The sequence below is a fragment of the Clinocottus analis genome, unplaced genomic scaffold (assembly GCF_023055335.1).
Source record: "Clinocottus analis isolate CAN_PGR_092001 unplaced genomic scaffold, fCliAna1.0.p SCAF_8, whole genome shotgun sequence".
Taxonomy (NCBI): domain Eukaryota; kingdom Metazoa; phylum Chordata; class Actinopteri; order Perciformes; family Cottidae; genus Clinocottus; species Clinocottus analis.
Window position 1 is genome coordinate 12,772,350 of NW_027176240.1, and position 13,059 is coordinate 12,785,408.

Below are 13,059 nucleotides of genomic sequence, written 5' to 3' on the forward strand. Positions count from 1 at the left end.
CCAAAAATATATTTCCATAAATGCATGACTGTTGTCATTATGTACAATGAGGCAAAATCTCACATCGGGTTGTTTTGTAGGAAATATAATTAACCACAATTCAAACTTTTTTTTTTTTTTTTTTACAGATTTACATTTTCAAAAAACTGAAGTCAGTCCTCTTTACTTTTTATTTTGAACAGCGACGCTGAAACACAGTCATAACTATATGTGTTTGAAGGAGCAGGTTCATCTTTGGTACATTGGCACATAACACAACCAAATCATTGAAAAAAGGCACTTAAACCAAACCAAATCCGGATTTTCTTTGGGTGGTTATTCAAAATGTTCTGAGTGAAAGTGGAGGAGCTTTTATTGAAGAAGCCTGTAAATGGTGAGCATAAAAAGAAAATGCAGGCAGATGGTACAAGGAGAGTGGAATAAACAAACATCTCTGGTCATTTCGTTTCATAAATGGGAGCATAGCTTCCTGAAAATATCAAAACATCTCTTGGGTAGAAAAACACAAGAAGAAGCGAGATTGTTGCAGCAAATTAAAAACAATGTTTTTTTTGTATTTTTTGGAGGGGGGGGGCGGTCATGAAGCGGCTGGCTCAAGATGGTGATGAGGCTGGCACAAAACATGCTCTCAAGACTAGAGGTTGATGGGTGGAAGGCACCACACCGACCGCCGGCCCTGGGAAAAAAACTGCGAAAAATGTTGTGTGCTCGGAGGAGCTAATCCGACAGTCTTTCTGTCCGTGCCGGAGTGGCTCTTAGTTCCCTGCAGGCCCCTTCACGTCCAGAGACTGGTGGGCCGCCCCTGCCTGGAGGTTACAAGATGACGGGTCGCAGTAACCATTGGGACCGGAATCACCGGGAGGCCCAGGTACACCCGTCTGTCCAGGAACACCGGGAGGTCCCCTCTGCCCGTCCCGACCGTCCTGACCGTAGCCAGGTTTGCCTGGCTCACCTGTGATCACAGCATTCATGTTAGGATGCTATTTGGAGGATTGGCTCTCATTTTCTTATATCTATGTTGTGTAACAGTCACGTGCCCTTAAATACATTGAAATGAATTGTAATTGTTGGTTATTATGAAAAGTGTACCCTTTAAGATAGAAAGGCCAGTTTAAAAAGGTCAGATTTACTCACCAGGAAGTCCGGGAGCTCCAGGCTGACCTTTAGGTCCTCGTGCAGTGGGCCCCCTGGAGCCTCGGTCTCCCAATTCGCCTGCAAAATGTATTACATAATGAAGATATTTGTGTACAAACACGTCATTGTTTTAGTTGATGCATGCCAATGCATCCAATACCTTTGGGTCCTTTCATTCCTAAATGTCCTGGTGGCCCTTTGAGTCCTGGAAGGCCTCTTGCTCCGCCTTGCCCAGGGAAACCATTGTCTCCTGGAGGACCAGGCTGCCCTGGAGGTCCAGGTTTTCCAGGTAAACCAGCTGCGCCGCTCTCCGGCCTCCTTAAACTAGCAGCTAGCTGGGCCAGCTGTTCTGTTGAACAGAAAGAGGACGACAAACTTAAAAAAAATCAAAATATCATTTAATTTAGCAGCTAGACATTGAAGTTCCAAACAGTTGTAGCTGAAAATGACCAAAATACTTTTTATTACATAACACGTTGTTATAAACCCTGCTGGAGTGTTCGGAGGCTCATCTCTGAAAGCCCCAAAGCAACTCCCATAGAAGAGATAGTCCAGAAGCTCTTGTACTTGAGTCAGAGTGAAGCAGAGTGAGGTGAAACTGTGGTCACGACATCCCTCAAGCTTCTCCTGTTTTTCAACCTCTTTCTATAGAACCTCAGTAAATTGAGCAGAAACGAGATAATACTCTTTATTTCCAGCAATCAGCAACAGGAAATGTGCGTTCATGGTGCAAAGGATCTAATATTAATCTCCTGTGGCTCCTTGCAGCTTGATATTGTGCTCTTGAGATTTTAGTTTTCTGGCTCCTGATGAAAATTCATGCCACAGCTGCTTGAATGCTCCTTTTTTAAGATTTCCTTTCGAAGCAGACTCTTTGCCTGGAGTGGAGAGCTGGTCGGCTCAAGGTGAAATGAATTTTTTAGCACATTGGGTATAAAAAAATCATGAGTGTAGGAGATGAGTTGTGAAGATGTTCAGTAAGCAACAGAATGAAGAGAACAGAGGTTGTGACTTCAGAGAAACATTTCTAAAGAGGGAGATATTTCATCCATCACATTAACAGAGACTGAAGCCTATTTCATGTTTTGGTTATTAGGCGGTCCCTTTTTTGAACTACAGAGTATTCAGCCGCCACCCAGATCAATGAGACAATGAAGGGGCGGCTCTATGTGTGGTTCTGTAATGAGGCATTCTGGGAAAGAATAAAGTCATGAAATGAGCCACAAAGGAATGATAAATGAGGTCAAAGGCCTCTCAGTTCTTACCTTGCATGACTCGCATGCAAACTTGTTTGATGTGTTGATCGTTTGGCTCTTTACCCTACAGGGGAAAAAAGATGACTTAACAGATTTTATGACAATGTCTAAAACAACACTCTTCCTGTTTTACTGACCTGCTTTCATTACAGTTCAAAGATTACTTTGGTGGAGATCATTCTGCTACCTTTTGAGCTTTCAAAACTAGGACCCCTTTATTCTCTTAAGAGGAGACCCGAACGAGCAAGACATCTTTAGAAGACGAGTAGGTAAGAAGGAAGGTTTCAAAGTCAAACATGAAGTGGCATACCTGTACAGGATGACACTTTATTTTCCAAGGATGGCGAAGTCATGACCCGCCTTACTCTGCCTCTGATTGGCGAGTAGTGCTTTTCGCTTTTGCTGCTTATGTTTAGGTATGAGGAGTGAGATTGGAGAGGATTATGGTATGAAGATCGGTAAAGCCAATCAGAGGCAGAGTAGGTTGGGACATGCTGTTGCCATCTTAGGAAAATAAATATGAAGTACAGGACACAGGGAGGTTTGAATCCACATTGTAAATGAATTCAATTCAGTTTGAAAAACAAGGGACGCGGGAGGTTACACTCCCTGACCTTTAATTCCTACCAATACATGGAATCCAGTGCATCAAAAATCGAGATGTTGGTCCAGATATTGTACCGTAATTATCCTGAGACACTTTTTCCAACATAAAAATGTCCTTGGACCTACCGCAGGGCCCTGGGACCCTCTGACTCCAGGTGCACCCCTGTTCCCCTGCATGCCCCTCGGTCCAGGTGTGCCAGGCGGCCCCTCGATTCCTGGCTGGCCTCGACTCCCCTCAGGGCCTCTTCTGCCAGCTTCACCGGGGTTACCGACCTTCACAGGAAGTCAGACCAGAACAATGGTTTAAAGCTGCAGCACTTCCTCAATCGAACTACTGAGACGCCGGGTTTGAATGATCTGTTTGAACGCACCTCTCCTTTAGATCCAGATTCTCCTGGCTCACCCTAAAAAACATGTAATAAAACACAGAGCATGGAAAGGACAATTGCATCTTGTCTGTGATGAATAGTTAAAATAAGTTAAATTAAAAGTCTGAGTATAACAACTTACAAGATCCCCTTTGTCTCCAGGGTTTCCCTCATCCCCTTGCGTTCCCTATGAAAACACAATCTGTAAATGATTTATGCAAAGCAACCCACTTTGTATTTAAATGCAGCATTACGGTTGACAGTTAATTAATATCTAGCATGAGGGTTTCATACCTGTTCTCCTTTGGGTCCTCCCTCTCCACGTTCTCCCTGTAATAACCAAGACAAATGAGTAAACTTGCCAAATGATCATTAGTTTTTCACAACAGTATACTTTGTAGCCACACTAGAGGGAGCTAATCAGCTGCTTTCTTGTCGAGTATTAATCTCTCTCTAACTGTTTAAGACAATTAAAGCTCAACTAAAGTTGAAACGCTCTCTGCATGGGACTGTGTTGTTTTCTTACCCTCTCTCCCTTCACCCCGGGCAGGCCAGAAGGACCAGGGAGACCAAGAAGGCCGGGGCCACCTTTGGGTCCCTACAACAAATGAACATCAGATGAGGAGAAACGTGTAAGCAGGTGTATATAATATATGAGGTATGTTGAGAGCACAACCATACTTAAAAGACAAAATGATGCACTTCTTTTTAAACTCTTTCATAAAGCATACTACCTGTTACCATGGAGGAAATTGCTCAATTATTTAAAGATATCGTAAAATAACTATCATTTTGGGCTTGTTTGTGTGCGTCAATCCCCCCTTTGATCACTGAGCCTGAGGAATGCCAGGAGAACAGGGAGCTCATTCAGCCTGCTGCTTACTGGTCTCCCCTTACTGTGAAAATAGACCTCATGTGAGATCCAGCCTCAGCCTATTCTCTGAGACATTCCAGGAAAACAACAGCCAGGAAGAGGCAAAGTATCACAAGTGCATGCAATCTAGCTGCTAAGTCTTTATTTCCCAAAAAATAATGGTATGGATCAAAAAATAGATATGAGCTAAATCAAAATCCATGAGTTTGAATGTAATTTTAACTCATTGCGTATTACTTACCCTGGCACCTAGCTTGCCAGGTGAACCTATAGGGCCTTGTGCTCCAACAGCTCCCTTGGAAGAAGAGAAAATAATAAGGAAGTTAATGTTAAAATAAACATTTGAACAAAGTAAAAACAGTAGTAATTGAAGCAATACAAATACTCACAGGTTCACCAATCGGTCCGATGGATCCTAGCTCTCCCGGTTCTCCGCGCTCACCCTGAAGTGTGACAGTGAAATGACACAGTGACACAACAGAGGTGACGGAAATCCCGACAGTGTGTTAACATGTGCACCTCGTACTTACTGCTTTGCCAGCAGGCCCCAGTGTGCCGGGGAGGCCTGCCAGACCAGAGTCTCCCTGTGCAGAGACAAACAAAGTTGCTTTCAGACTTCTACAATTTAGAAAAACTAAATGAATGCAAGAAGGAACTGATAATATTTAATAACTGATGGAGCAAACAACCTTCGGGCCACTCAAGCCTTTTGATCCAGGTGAACCAGGCAAACCCTAAAAAAGAGAGAGCACGTCTTAAAGCAATGCAAAAATTACAAGAAGGACAATCTCTCACAGGAAGCAACATTTGTAAAAGAAAATGCAGCTTGCTGTTAGAACCACTGGAACGTAATGAAGGCTGAGAGGATGCAAAGTACAGTTGGTTTGAGCTTTTGAACCGAACAAGCTTAAAGTGATGAACGTGATCTGGATACTTAACAGGTGATGACTTTCACGCCTACAAAATATGTCTTAATGCTGCCACAGGCGGGCTGCTTGTGCTTGCCAACCTTTTCTCATTAGTGCCTTTCATTAGACTAATCACAGATTAGTGGGCTGGAAAAACTTTCCTTTCATTTATCAGATTAGTGTCTCACAGCATAGCCTGCTGTACGTGTATCATATCACAGTGGGGTGGAGTGTAATGGTGTTTCTATGAAAGTTCAACCTCCAGATTTTTTTTGTGTTTAAAATAAGAGATATAAATACGTTGTTACTGCAATACAGACGTAGAAATAATGAGTATTGTACTGCAGCAGGTATACGTTATTGTGCTTTAAATCGCTTCTGAGGAGTATACTCTGGTGCATCCAATCAAATTCAGTAAACTTGGGGTCAAAGGTCATACTCACAGGAAGCCCCTGAAGTCCGACTTCTCCAGGGACACCTGACTTCCCAAGGCCTCCCTGCAGGGAAACAGACGAATGAAGCTCCAAACAACAGAAGACTTAATGGGAATACATTTCAATATTATGAACTGTACCAGTTTTATAAATAAAGTAGCAAAAACATTTCTCTACTTTTCCTCCAGGCATCCCAGGAATACCCTCGCGACCGTCCACACCCGACAAGCCCTGTTGATGAAAAGTACTGAAATGAGCTGTTTGCAGACAAATGTGTCAGAACATTTTGACTTTATTTGTCATTATTGATCAGACACTCACAGCATCTCCTTTGGGACCAGGAAGACCTGTGATGCCTCTCAGCCCGAGGATACCCTGAAAAACGCAAAGGTACATTTTGTCAGTTTTATTAAAACTGTACAAACAAATTCCAGTGATGAAATGTTTATTGTTTCACTTTAGAAGCTCTATGTTACTAATGTGTCAACTTACTGTTTCACCTTTAGGTCCAAGCTCACCCATCACGCCTCTCTGGCCATGATCCCCCTGAAATAAGGCAGTGAATCATACATAAACCAATCAACCTTCATTTTCTGCCAAAATGTAAGCCTGTGTATACTTACAGTTGCCCCAGCGACACCCTGGGGACCTATATCGCCATCAAGACCTCGAGCTCCCTGCCAGAGAACAATATTAGCATTAGTACTATAATCTGTTAAGGTGATATGTATTTTATTAGATATCTATTATGGAATTCACCCTGAATGCACAAGTTATTTTAAAAGAAGCTGACATATGATGTCATCACAAGAACATTTACCAATTCTCCCTTGGAGCCAATCATTCCCATAGCTCCACGAATTCCCTGAGGACCCTGAAAGAACAAACACAAGAAGTGCCTCAGTGAGCAGAAGAAAGAGAACCTGACGCAGAAAACAACAAACTGTAACTTGAAAGACTCTAATATCATAGGATAATAATAATTTAAAAAATGTAGTTTCTAACCATTGGTCCTTGAGAGCCGACCTCCCCTGAACCTCCCTGGTCTCCCTCTTCACCCTGAGGGATCGAAACAGAAAGAACATTAACAGAAAAGCAGCATGAAGTCAATCAGATGAAACATCGAAAAGCAAATTCAACTTCATTATCTATGTAAAAAAGTCAAAACTGTGGGATAATTAGAAAATTAGGGAGCCTTCCGAGAATACCCACTTTTTTATGCATTGCACAGGGTGCAAAAGCAGATAAATTAAATACAAATGATCATTCTACTGCTTTGCTAATTACAAATAATTGATACGCTCACTCTATGCTCGACCTGAGGAGGCATATCCATTTAGTTGGAAAGGGGCCTGGTGTAAGGCTGCATTGCGTACATTTTCTGTGGTTAAAAAGACAAATTCTTCATTTAATAATGTGCACAGAAATGGCTATTAGGACATGTAAACAACACATAGTTAATAATCAAATAATACACAACAAATGGAAATTATGGAAACAAAATGATGATCACGCTTGATTGTCTGATCTTAACACATTCTTTAAAGAGTGAAATGATTCAGCCAAACTGATGAACTAATAATATAAATGTATAAATTGTTTTAAAAAAGGGTAAAGAAAGTTTCCTTGTAGTGTCATAGATCTTATGATATTTTCATATATCCAATATGAAATTACATACAATTGTTTTTGTTTATTAAAAATACAACATGAAGCCCTGCATGTTGGTAACTGAGTCACACAATCCCATTTTGCCACGGCGCTATCTGACTGATAGTTTAATGTTCTTCTTTAATGTAATGACATTATATGTGTTCCACCCCAGCACAGCATCTGGCTATTCTGTCGTGAGCTGTAAACATCTTGATATTTGTGAGTGGAAAACAGGCAGATGGCCTCTCACATGAAACTTTCAGTGAAGGAGAAAATCCTTCTCGAGGACGCGGCGCAGCCTGACAGTAAATCTTATCCTGGCACGGGGTGATAAAGGGAGATAGGCTCAGACTCATTTCCATTTATATAGTGCATAGACACATTACAGGGAGAAGCTAGTTGTGCTTGAACATCATTTCAAATAAATCATCCTCTATGCATTGCAAGGAGTCAGAGGCATTACACACAGGCATGTATCACTTCCTCTTGAAATAGAACAGCCCAAACAATACTTGTCTCAATGGTGCAAAAAAGACCTGTTTCAAGTCATGCATCATTTTTTTCTCTGAAGTGGTGTGGCATGTGTGACAGTTGTGGAGGAAAAGTTACTTTTTATACAGTTTAATGTGTGTATAAATGTAAACTGTTGATGTTTAAATCATTTCATATGATTAGAAACACTTGGCTCTGAGGTTTGCGAACAATAATTTCTTTCTAAATGGAACGTGTTTTACCTTGTGCCCTTGTTTCCCAGGTTCTCCTGCTTCACCTTTTACACCTTTGTGACCCTTGAAACATACAGAGAATAATATAAGCATTGATTAAAAACACCATATTTTGGGGGCACTAACAGGATTTTAGTGTGACACCAAAACTCTTCTCACCTTCATGCCAGGAAGGCCAGGATGTCCCGAGGTCCCAGGTGGACAAGAGTTCGGACACTAAACAACAACATCAAAGTCAGAAAATGTTCCTCACAATTCATAACAAATCAAATCTAGTGAATTATTCCAAAAAAACAAAGCTTTACCAGATCAGCACTGCCTTGCATTCCAGCTGCACCCTGAAATTGAGAAGAAGTTAACCTTTTTATGTGATTCATCAACATCATGGTGGATCTAAAGAGCTTGTAAATCACCAGATAAAAGGACATTAGTAATGGCGGTATCACTAACGAGGCCAAATTAAATCCTGGTCTGCAACATGCTTTGTCCCATGTGAAATACAATAAAGTCAAATGTAGGCATCAAATCTGTGTCACTTACTCTGGGCCCTGTTGGCCCACGGGGTCCCTGTGGCCCTCTCACACCTATGGACCCCTGCAGAAAGACATGAAATGTGTCAGAAAGCACACAAAGAGAATCGATGCACTGCTCTCGCCACCGTGTCATTAGGAGTCCTGGTATGGACAGAGCTCTTCTTTGCTTTACTGTGACTTACACATTCTGCTTGTTAGCCTCATCAAAAGTGAATTTCTAGCTCACAGTAACACATTCATACCACAAAAAATGCCCGCTAAGTCAGCATCTTGATGCAAGCTTTTTCACTATTAGAATGTTTATGCTTTGACATTTCACTTGTGTTTTTCAAAATAAAATATTGTTTGGATCAGTGCCTTGTGAAATGAATTCAGTATTTTAAGACACATCCATAAAACAAATATTATTTTTTTTCAGTTTCCATTCCATATTCAAATGTACCTTAATTGGATTTTAGCCAGAAAGATTAAGTGTGCTTTCAAGTCAGCAAATACATTTTAGTGAGCTCACTTGTTAGAATGTCATGTTACTCTGTATAGTAGAAGGTATAAATGTACTATGAGACATTGGGAGCTAAACCCAGATGGTAACTCTAAAATCACTGTAAACTGATGTGCTTAGGAAATACAAAAAAAAAGTTTTGAAAAAAAAGTTAAAACACTGTTTTTGATTGATTATATAATAAGTGTATGCTCAATTTATTGCCACTACAGTAGGTAGTGCTGTACAGTCCAGATACATGTTTATATGAGTCAAATTATGATCTGTAGACAGGTTTCAATAATGTATCTGGTGAAAGCAGCTTCATCTACATTTAGTATTTTTCACCGCTGCTTGGAGGAACTTTCCCTTTTTTGTTACCGTGGCTGACACACGAAGATAAACAGGTATGTCCTGTCATTGGCTAATGTTAGCAATCCACCATCCCAGTGCTGTATGTTGGGAGTAGTTTGTGTATTTTCTCGTAATAGCCTATTTTTCTGTCACTACTCACAATTGCTCCAACTTTTCCCAATTCACCCAAAAGTCCTCCAGGCCCAGGTGGTCCCTGTTCAAAGTAACATTTCAGGTATTCAGTATTCACACGGTTTGACAAAGACCACCAAAATGTAATATAAACTGTGATATTCATTGTGTAGCATAAATAACTTACAGGGGGTCCATCCGGCCCAACACCCTAAAGAGAGACATATTCAGTATGACATAGACACACAAATTAAAAAACATGTAGACATATTCTATTTTATGTGATTTCCTGATGATCATGGTTTATATGATCCCTGGACTTACAGGTCTACAGAGGATAAGATACTCACAGTGGCTCCACGAGGTCCAGATTTTCCAGGTTCACCCTAAAGAACAAAGACAAATACATTAGATACAAGTAGAAGTAAACACTTAAACACTGTGTGAGCCGACATTTAACATTCCTCCATCCAGTTAACATCCTTCCAGCTCATCACGTCACATGACTACGCCGAGCACACTTGACCCAGCAATGTTTAGCCTAATGAGGACCGATGTTGGGGCGTCGCTCCCCACGGAGATTACACAGAATACTTGCAGGATTAGGTCTCATTTGTCATAAGGAATTGGTTTATGCACTGCAGCTCCTGCTGCTATGCCAAAAAGACTGGACAGCAGCTTGGCACCATTTCACTGAGTCTCTGAAGCAGGAAAGCAAAGGCTCATTAGTCACTCACTTTCTGTCCGAGGAGACCATCGGGCCCAGGATCTCCAACAGGGCCGGTCAAACCCTGCAGAGAAGAGACATCATGCTTAACTAATGCATTATAAAAAAATATTTAAAAAAACATAGAGCACTTCAGCAACTATATATTTTCACCTTACATTTGAAGATTATTCAACAGGCACTATTTATTTCTACATCTGTTAATATTAGCAAATCCAGTAGTAGATGTCTATGTCTTACATCATCATACCATAATCATACTCCAGTGGGAGGAGTTATGCATATTCATAAGTGGGATTAACAACGATAACCTCCCTCCTCTGAAGTGTTTCAATATATACTGCACAGCAGCTCAACGTTCATCAGTCCCATTGAAATCAAAGCTCTGTTTTTGAGCCTGTCACAATGTCCACAGGAGCAACTTCACACACACACAGAAAAAGTCACCACCGGGGCAGAGGGCAAAACTCTCAGACTGCAAACCAAGCAGAGAGCCACATTCCTCTGGCTCATTTCAAACAAGCGCACTGAAAGGAATCATTCCACACCGTTTTGAGGATTCTCAACAGCAGATACTAACAGCGACTGGCCAACAAAGCTGCTATTGTTCTCATAATTCTGGTAGATGTATTGAGGTAAAACACAGCAGCAATAGCTCATGATGCATATAACAAATGTGTTATATAAAATGGCATTCTGAGACTCTGTCAAGACCAACAAAAAATTCACCTACAGCTCCTCTTTGTTAGTTTATCATCAGCACCAGTATTGTGTTTGGATGTTTTCCTAACCCTCCTTTACACTCTAGGGAGCAAAGTTAAATACACTTGGTTCCTGGTCTACCTTCTTAAAAAGGAAATTTGATTTTGTTCATTCTGTTTAATAAATTCCTCACATTTTTGCACACATTCGACCACCATTCCATATCCCATTGGTTCTACTGCAAGACTAAAAAGTGTAAACATAATCTATGACGATGGGAAGATCAGACTTTGTAGTTCAACCCCCTTGCAGACTTGTGGATTGCATGTTTACATTCTTGAGGCTAACAATGCAGGTGTACTGTATGTATGAATGTATGTAAAAAAAAAAAATGAAACAAAGAGTACTCACATCATTTCCAGGAATTCCAGGTAATCCTGAAGAGCCGGGTTTACCTGCATCTCCATCAGGTCCCTGAAAGCAAAGTTCCACATACATACATATTTCAGTAAAAAGCCCTACCATGAAAAGCAATGCATCATTTTGTTTTTGTATTAAATGTCATAATTACAGGAGGTCCCTCATCACCATCTGCTCCTCTCTCCCCCTGAAATGGAAGAGATTAAATGCTTTAAGGTGCGCAGAGAGGTAACTGGTTATTTGTATTTGGTGCATGATGTAGATACTGTTACAGAACTGAGAGCACTTACAGCAATGCCATCAATTCCTGGGACACCTGCAGGTCCAGGAGGGCCAGCAGGTCCTTGGCTCCTCTGAGTGACAAAATAATTACAATAACAACAATACTATTAGAAAATGTGAGCTTGCATCTAAAAAAAAAAAAGAGGACCTACCAACTTGTGTCATTTGTTATCCTGACAATATGAAAATTGAGAACAGGTGTATTGCCTTATTGTATGTTAAGACTCTCTGGGATACATTGAAATAGTTTGCAGTCTAAAGAGGTGTATTATGATTGCAAAATGTATCATAATTATGTAACACTTTGCAAAAGGAAACATTTAAAAAGTATACTATAGACAATAGTCTCATCCCTTAATTGTTTTCGTGCCAGATGGTCAATACATTTACTAGATGAAACAAGCTCAGTATCTCGCCACAATTGTCGATAAAATGTATCATGTTATTTGGCACCAGACAAACACTCACCTGTACTTCTGTCACATCAGTCTAAGGAGACATATAGAGATACCAGAGACAGAGCGAGAGAGCGAGAGAGAGAGACTTAATAAGGCTTACTTGAGCGGAGCAGATAAGGACAAGCTGCAGAAGCAGACCCAAAAGTGTCCCTCTAACGCTGAGGCCCCGAGCCATGATCTCCCCTTGGACAGGAAAGGTAAATGTTGTAATCCTTTCTCTGGGATTTGTTGGGTTGAAGGAGCCCCCGACAAAACAAGCCAACTGAATCGGCTTCAGCTATCTAGACCGTCCAAGCTCCCATAGCCATAGCCATGGGGGCAAGTGGAGCTCATGTTTATTCATACAACGTTTGGTTACAGGAAGGGATTGGAGGGATTTCGGAGGGGGCACCGCAGGGAGGGGCCTCAATGCAAACAGGGCCAATAGACAGGGTCAGCGGGTTATTCAACCTCTGCTAATGATTTTATTCCAAAAAGACAAATCTACGTTTTCACTGTAATGTAAAAAAATATCTTGAGAGGGGCAAGTGGAGCAAACAACAGTATCGCTTTTACACACAATTTGGGTGTTGATTAAATATGTTTTCCATCTCCATTAAGAGCAATTAGGGTCATCCCACTAAACCAAAATGCTACTTAAAGCTCTGACACCTCCAACTACGAGCTCCATTGCTATTCATAGTGTTATTTGAATGTGCCTTACCAATGTCCAGGCTGGGAGGTCATAACACGCCTCTTTCCGGGCTCGCATCACATCGCAGTGAATCAGCATTGACTGGAGTTCAAACTTGAAAAATACATGGACAATAATACATTAGCACATTATGACCATGACAGATGTACAGTGTGTACCTAATCCCAGAACACTTCCGGGATTAGGTATGCATTGCTAAGGCTTCACACATCAACATTGCGTTCCAAGAGCAAGAGGCTGTCTCCATTAAAAATGAAGCTCAAACTTTGGATTGTCTGCATCATGAAAAGCAGAACACAGGCTGTGTTTATGCAATAC

The 13,059-nt window shown here is 41.1% G+C and overlaps 1 protein-coding gene across 11 annotated transcripts in view; it reads right to left on the minus strand.

Moving 5' to 3' along the window:
* Positions 1-13,059, minus strand: part of col9a1b (collagen, type IX, alpha 1b) — an 18,088-nt gene continuing 5,029 nt past the window's right edge. For 8 of the 11 annotated variants that reach the window (XM_068567182.1, XM_068567183.1, XM_068567176.1 and 5 more), the window contains 33 exons: positions 12,751-12,834; positions 12,058-12,078; positions 11,598-11,660; positions 11,459-11,494; positions 11,299-11,361; positions 10,196-10,249; positions 9,809-9,844; positions 9,646-9,669; positions 9,487-9,540; positions 8,499-8,552; positions 8,264-8,296; positions 8,118-8,174; positions 7,968-8,021; positions 6,586-6,639; positions 6,401-6,454; positions 6,204-6,257; positions 6,073-6,126; positions 5,902-5,955; positions 5,758-5,811; positions 5,590-5,643; positions 4,928-4,972; positions 4,769-4,822; positions 4,628-4,681; positions 4,480-4,533; positions 3,891-3,962; positions 3,659-3,694; positions 3,507-3,551; positions 3,368-3,400; positions 3,123-3,269; positions 2,400-2,454; positions 1,295-1,483; positions 1,135-1,212; positions 1-952 (listed from right to left, as the gene is read on the minus strand). In XM_068567182.1, the coding sequence (XP_068423283.1) occupies positions 756-952; positions 1,135-1,212; positions 1,295-1,483; positions 2,400-2,454; positions 3,123-3,269; positions 3,368-3,400; positions 3,507-3,551; positions 3,659-3,694; positions 3,891-3,962; positions 4,480-4,533; positions 4,628-4,681; positions 4,769-4,822; positions 4,928-4,972; positions 5,590-5,643; positions 5,758-5,811; positions 5,902-5,955; positions 6,073-6,126; positions 6,204-6,257; positions 6,401-6,454; positions 6,586-6,639; positions 7,968-8,021; positions 8,118-8,174; positions 8,264-8,296; positions 8,499-8,552; positions 9,487-9,540; positions 9,646-9,669; positions 9,809-9,844; positions 10,196-10,249; positions 11,299-11,361; positions 11,459-11,494; positions 11,598-11,660; positions 12,058-12,078; positions 12,751-12,834 (2,070 nt within the window). In that variant the 3' untranslated portion in view covers positions 1-755. Of the gene's footprint in view, positions 953-1,134; positions 1,213-1,294; positions 1,484-2,399; positions 2,455-3,122; positions 3,270-3,367; positions 3,401-3,506; positions 3,567-3,658; positions 3,695-3,890; positions 3,963-4,479; positions 4,534-4,627; positions 4,682-4,768; positions 4,823-4,927; positions 4,973-5,589; positions 5,644-5,757; positions 5,812-5,901; positions 5,956-6,072; positions 6,127-6,203; positions 6,258-6,400; positions 6,455-6,585; positions 6,640-7,967; positions 8,022-8,117; positions 8,175-8,263; positions 8,297-8,498; positions 8,553-9,486; positions 9,541-9,645; positions 9,670-9,808; positions 9,845-10,195; positions 10,250-11,298; positions 11,362-11,458; positions 11,495-11,597; positions 11,661-12,057; positions 12,079-12,147; positions 12,269-12,750; positions 12,835-13,059 lie in introns of those variants that run through there. The other 3 variants (XM_068567179.1, XM_068567184.1, XR_011077060.1) reach the window with 3 other exon arrangements.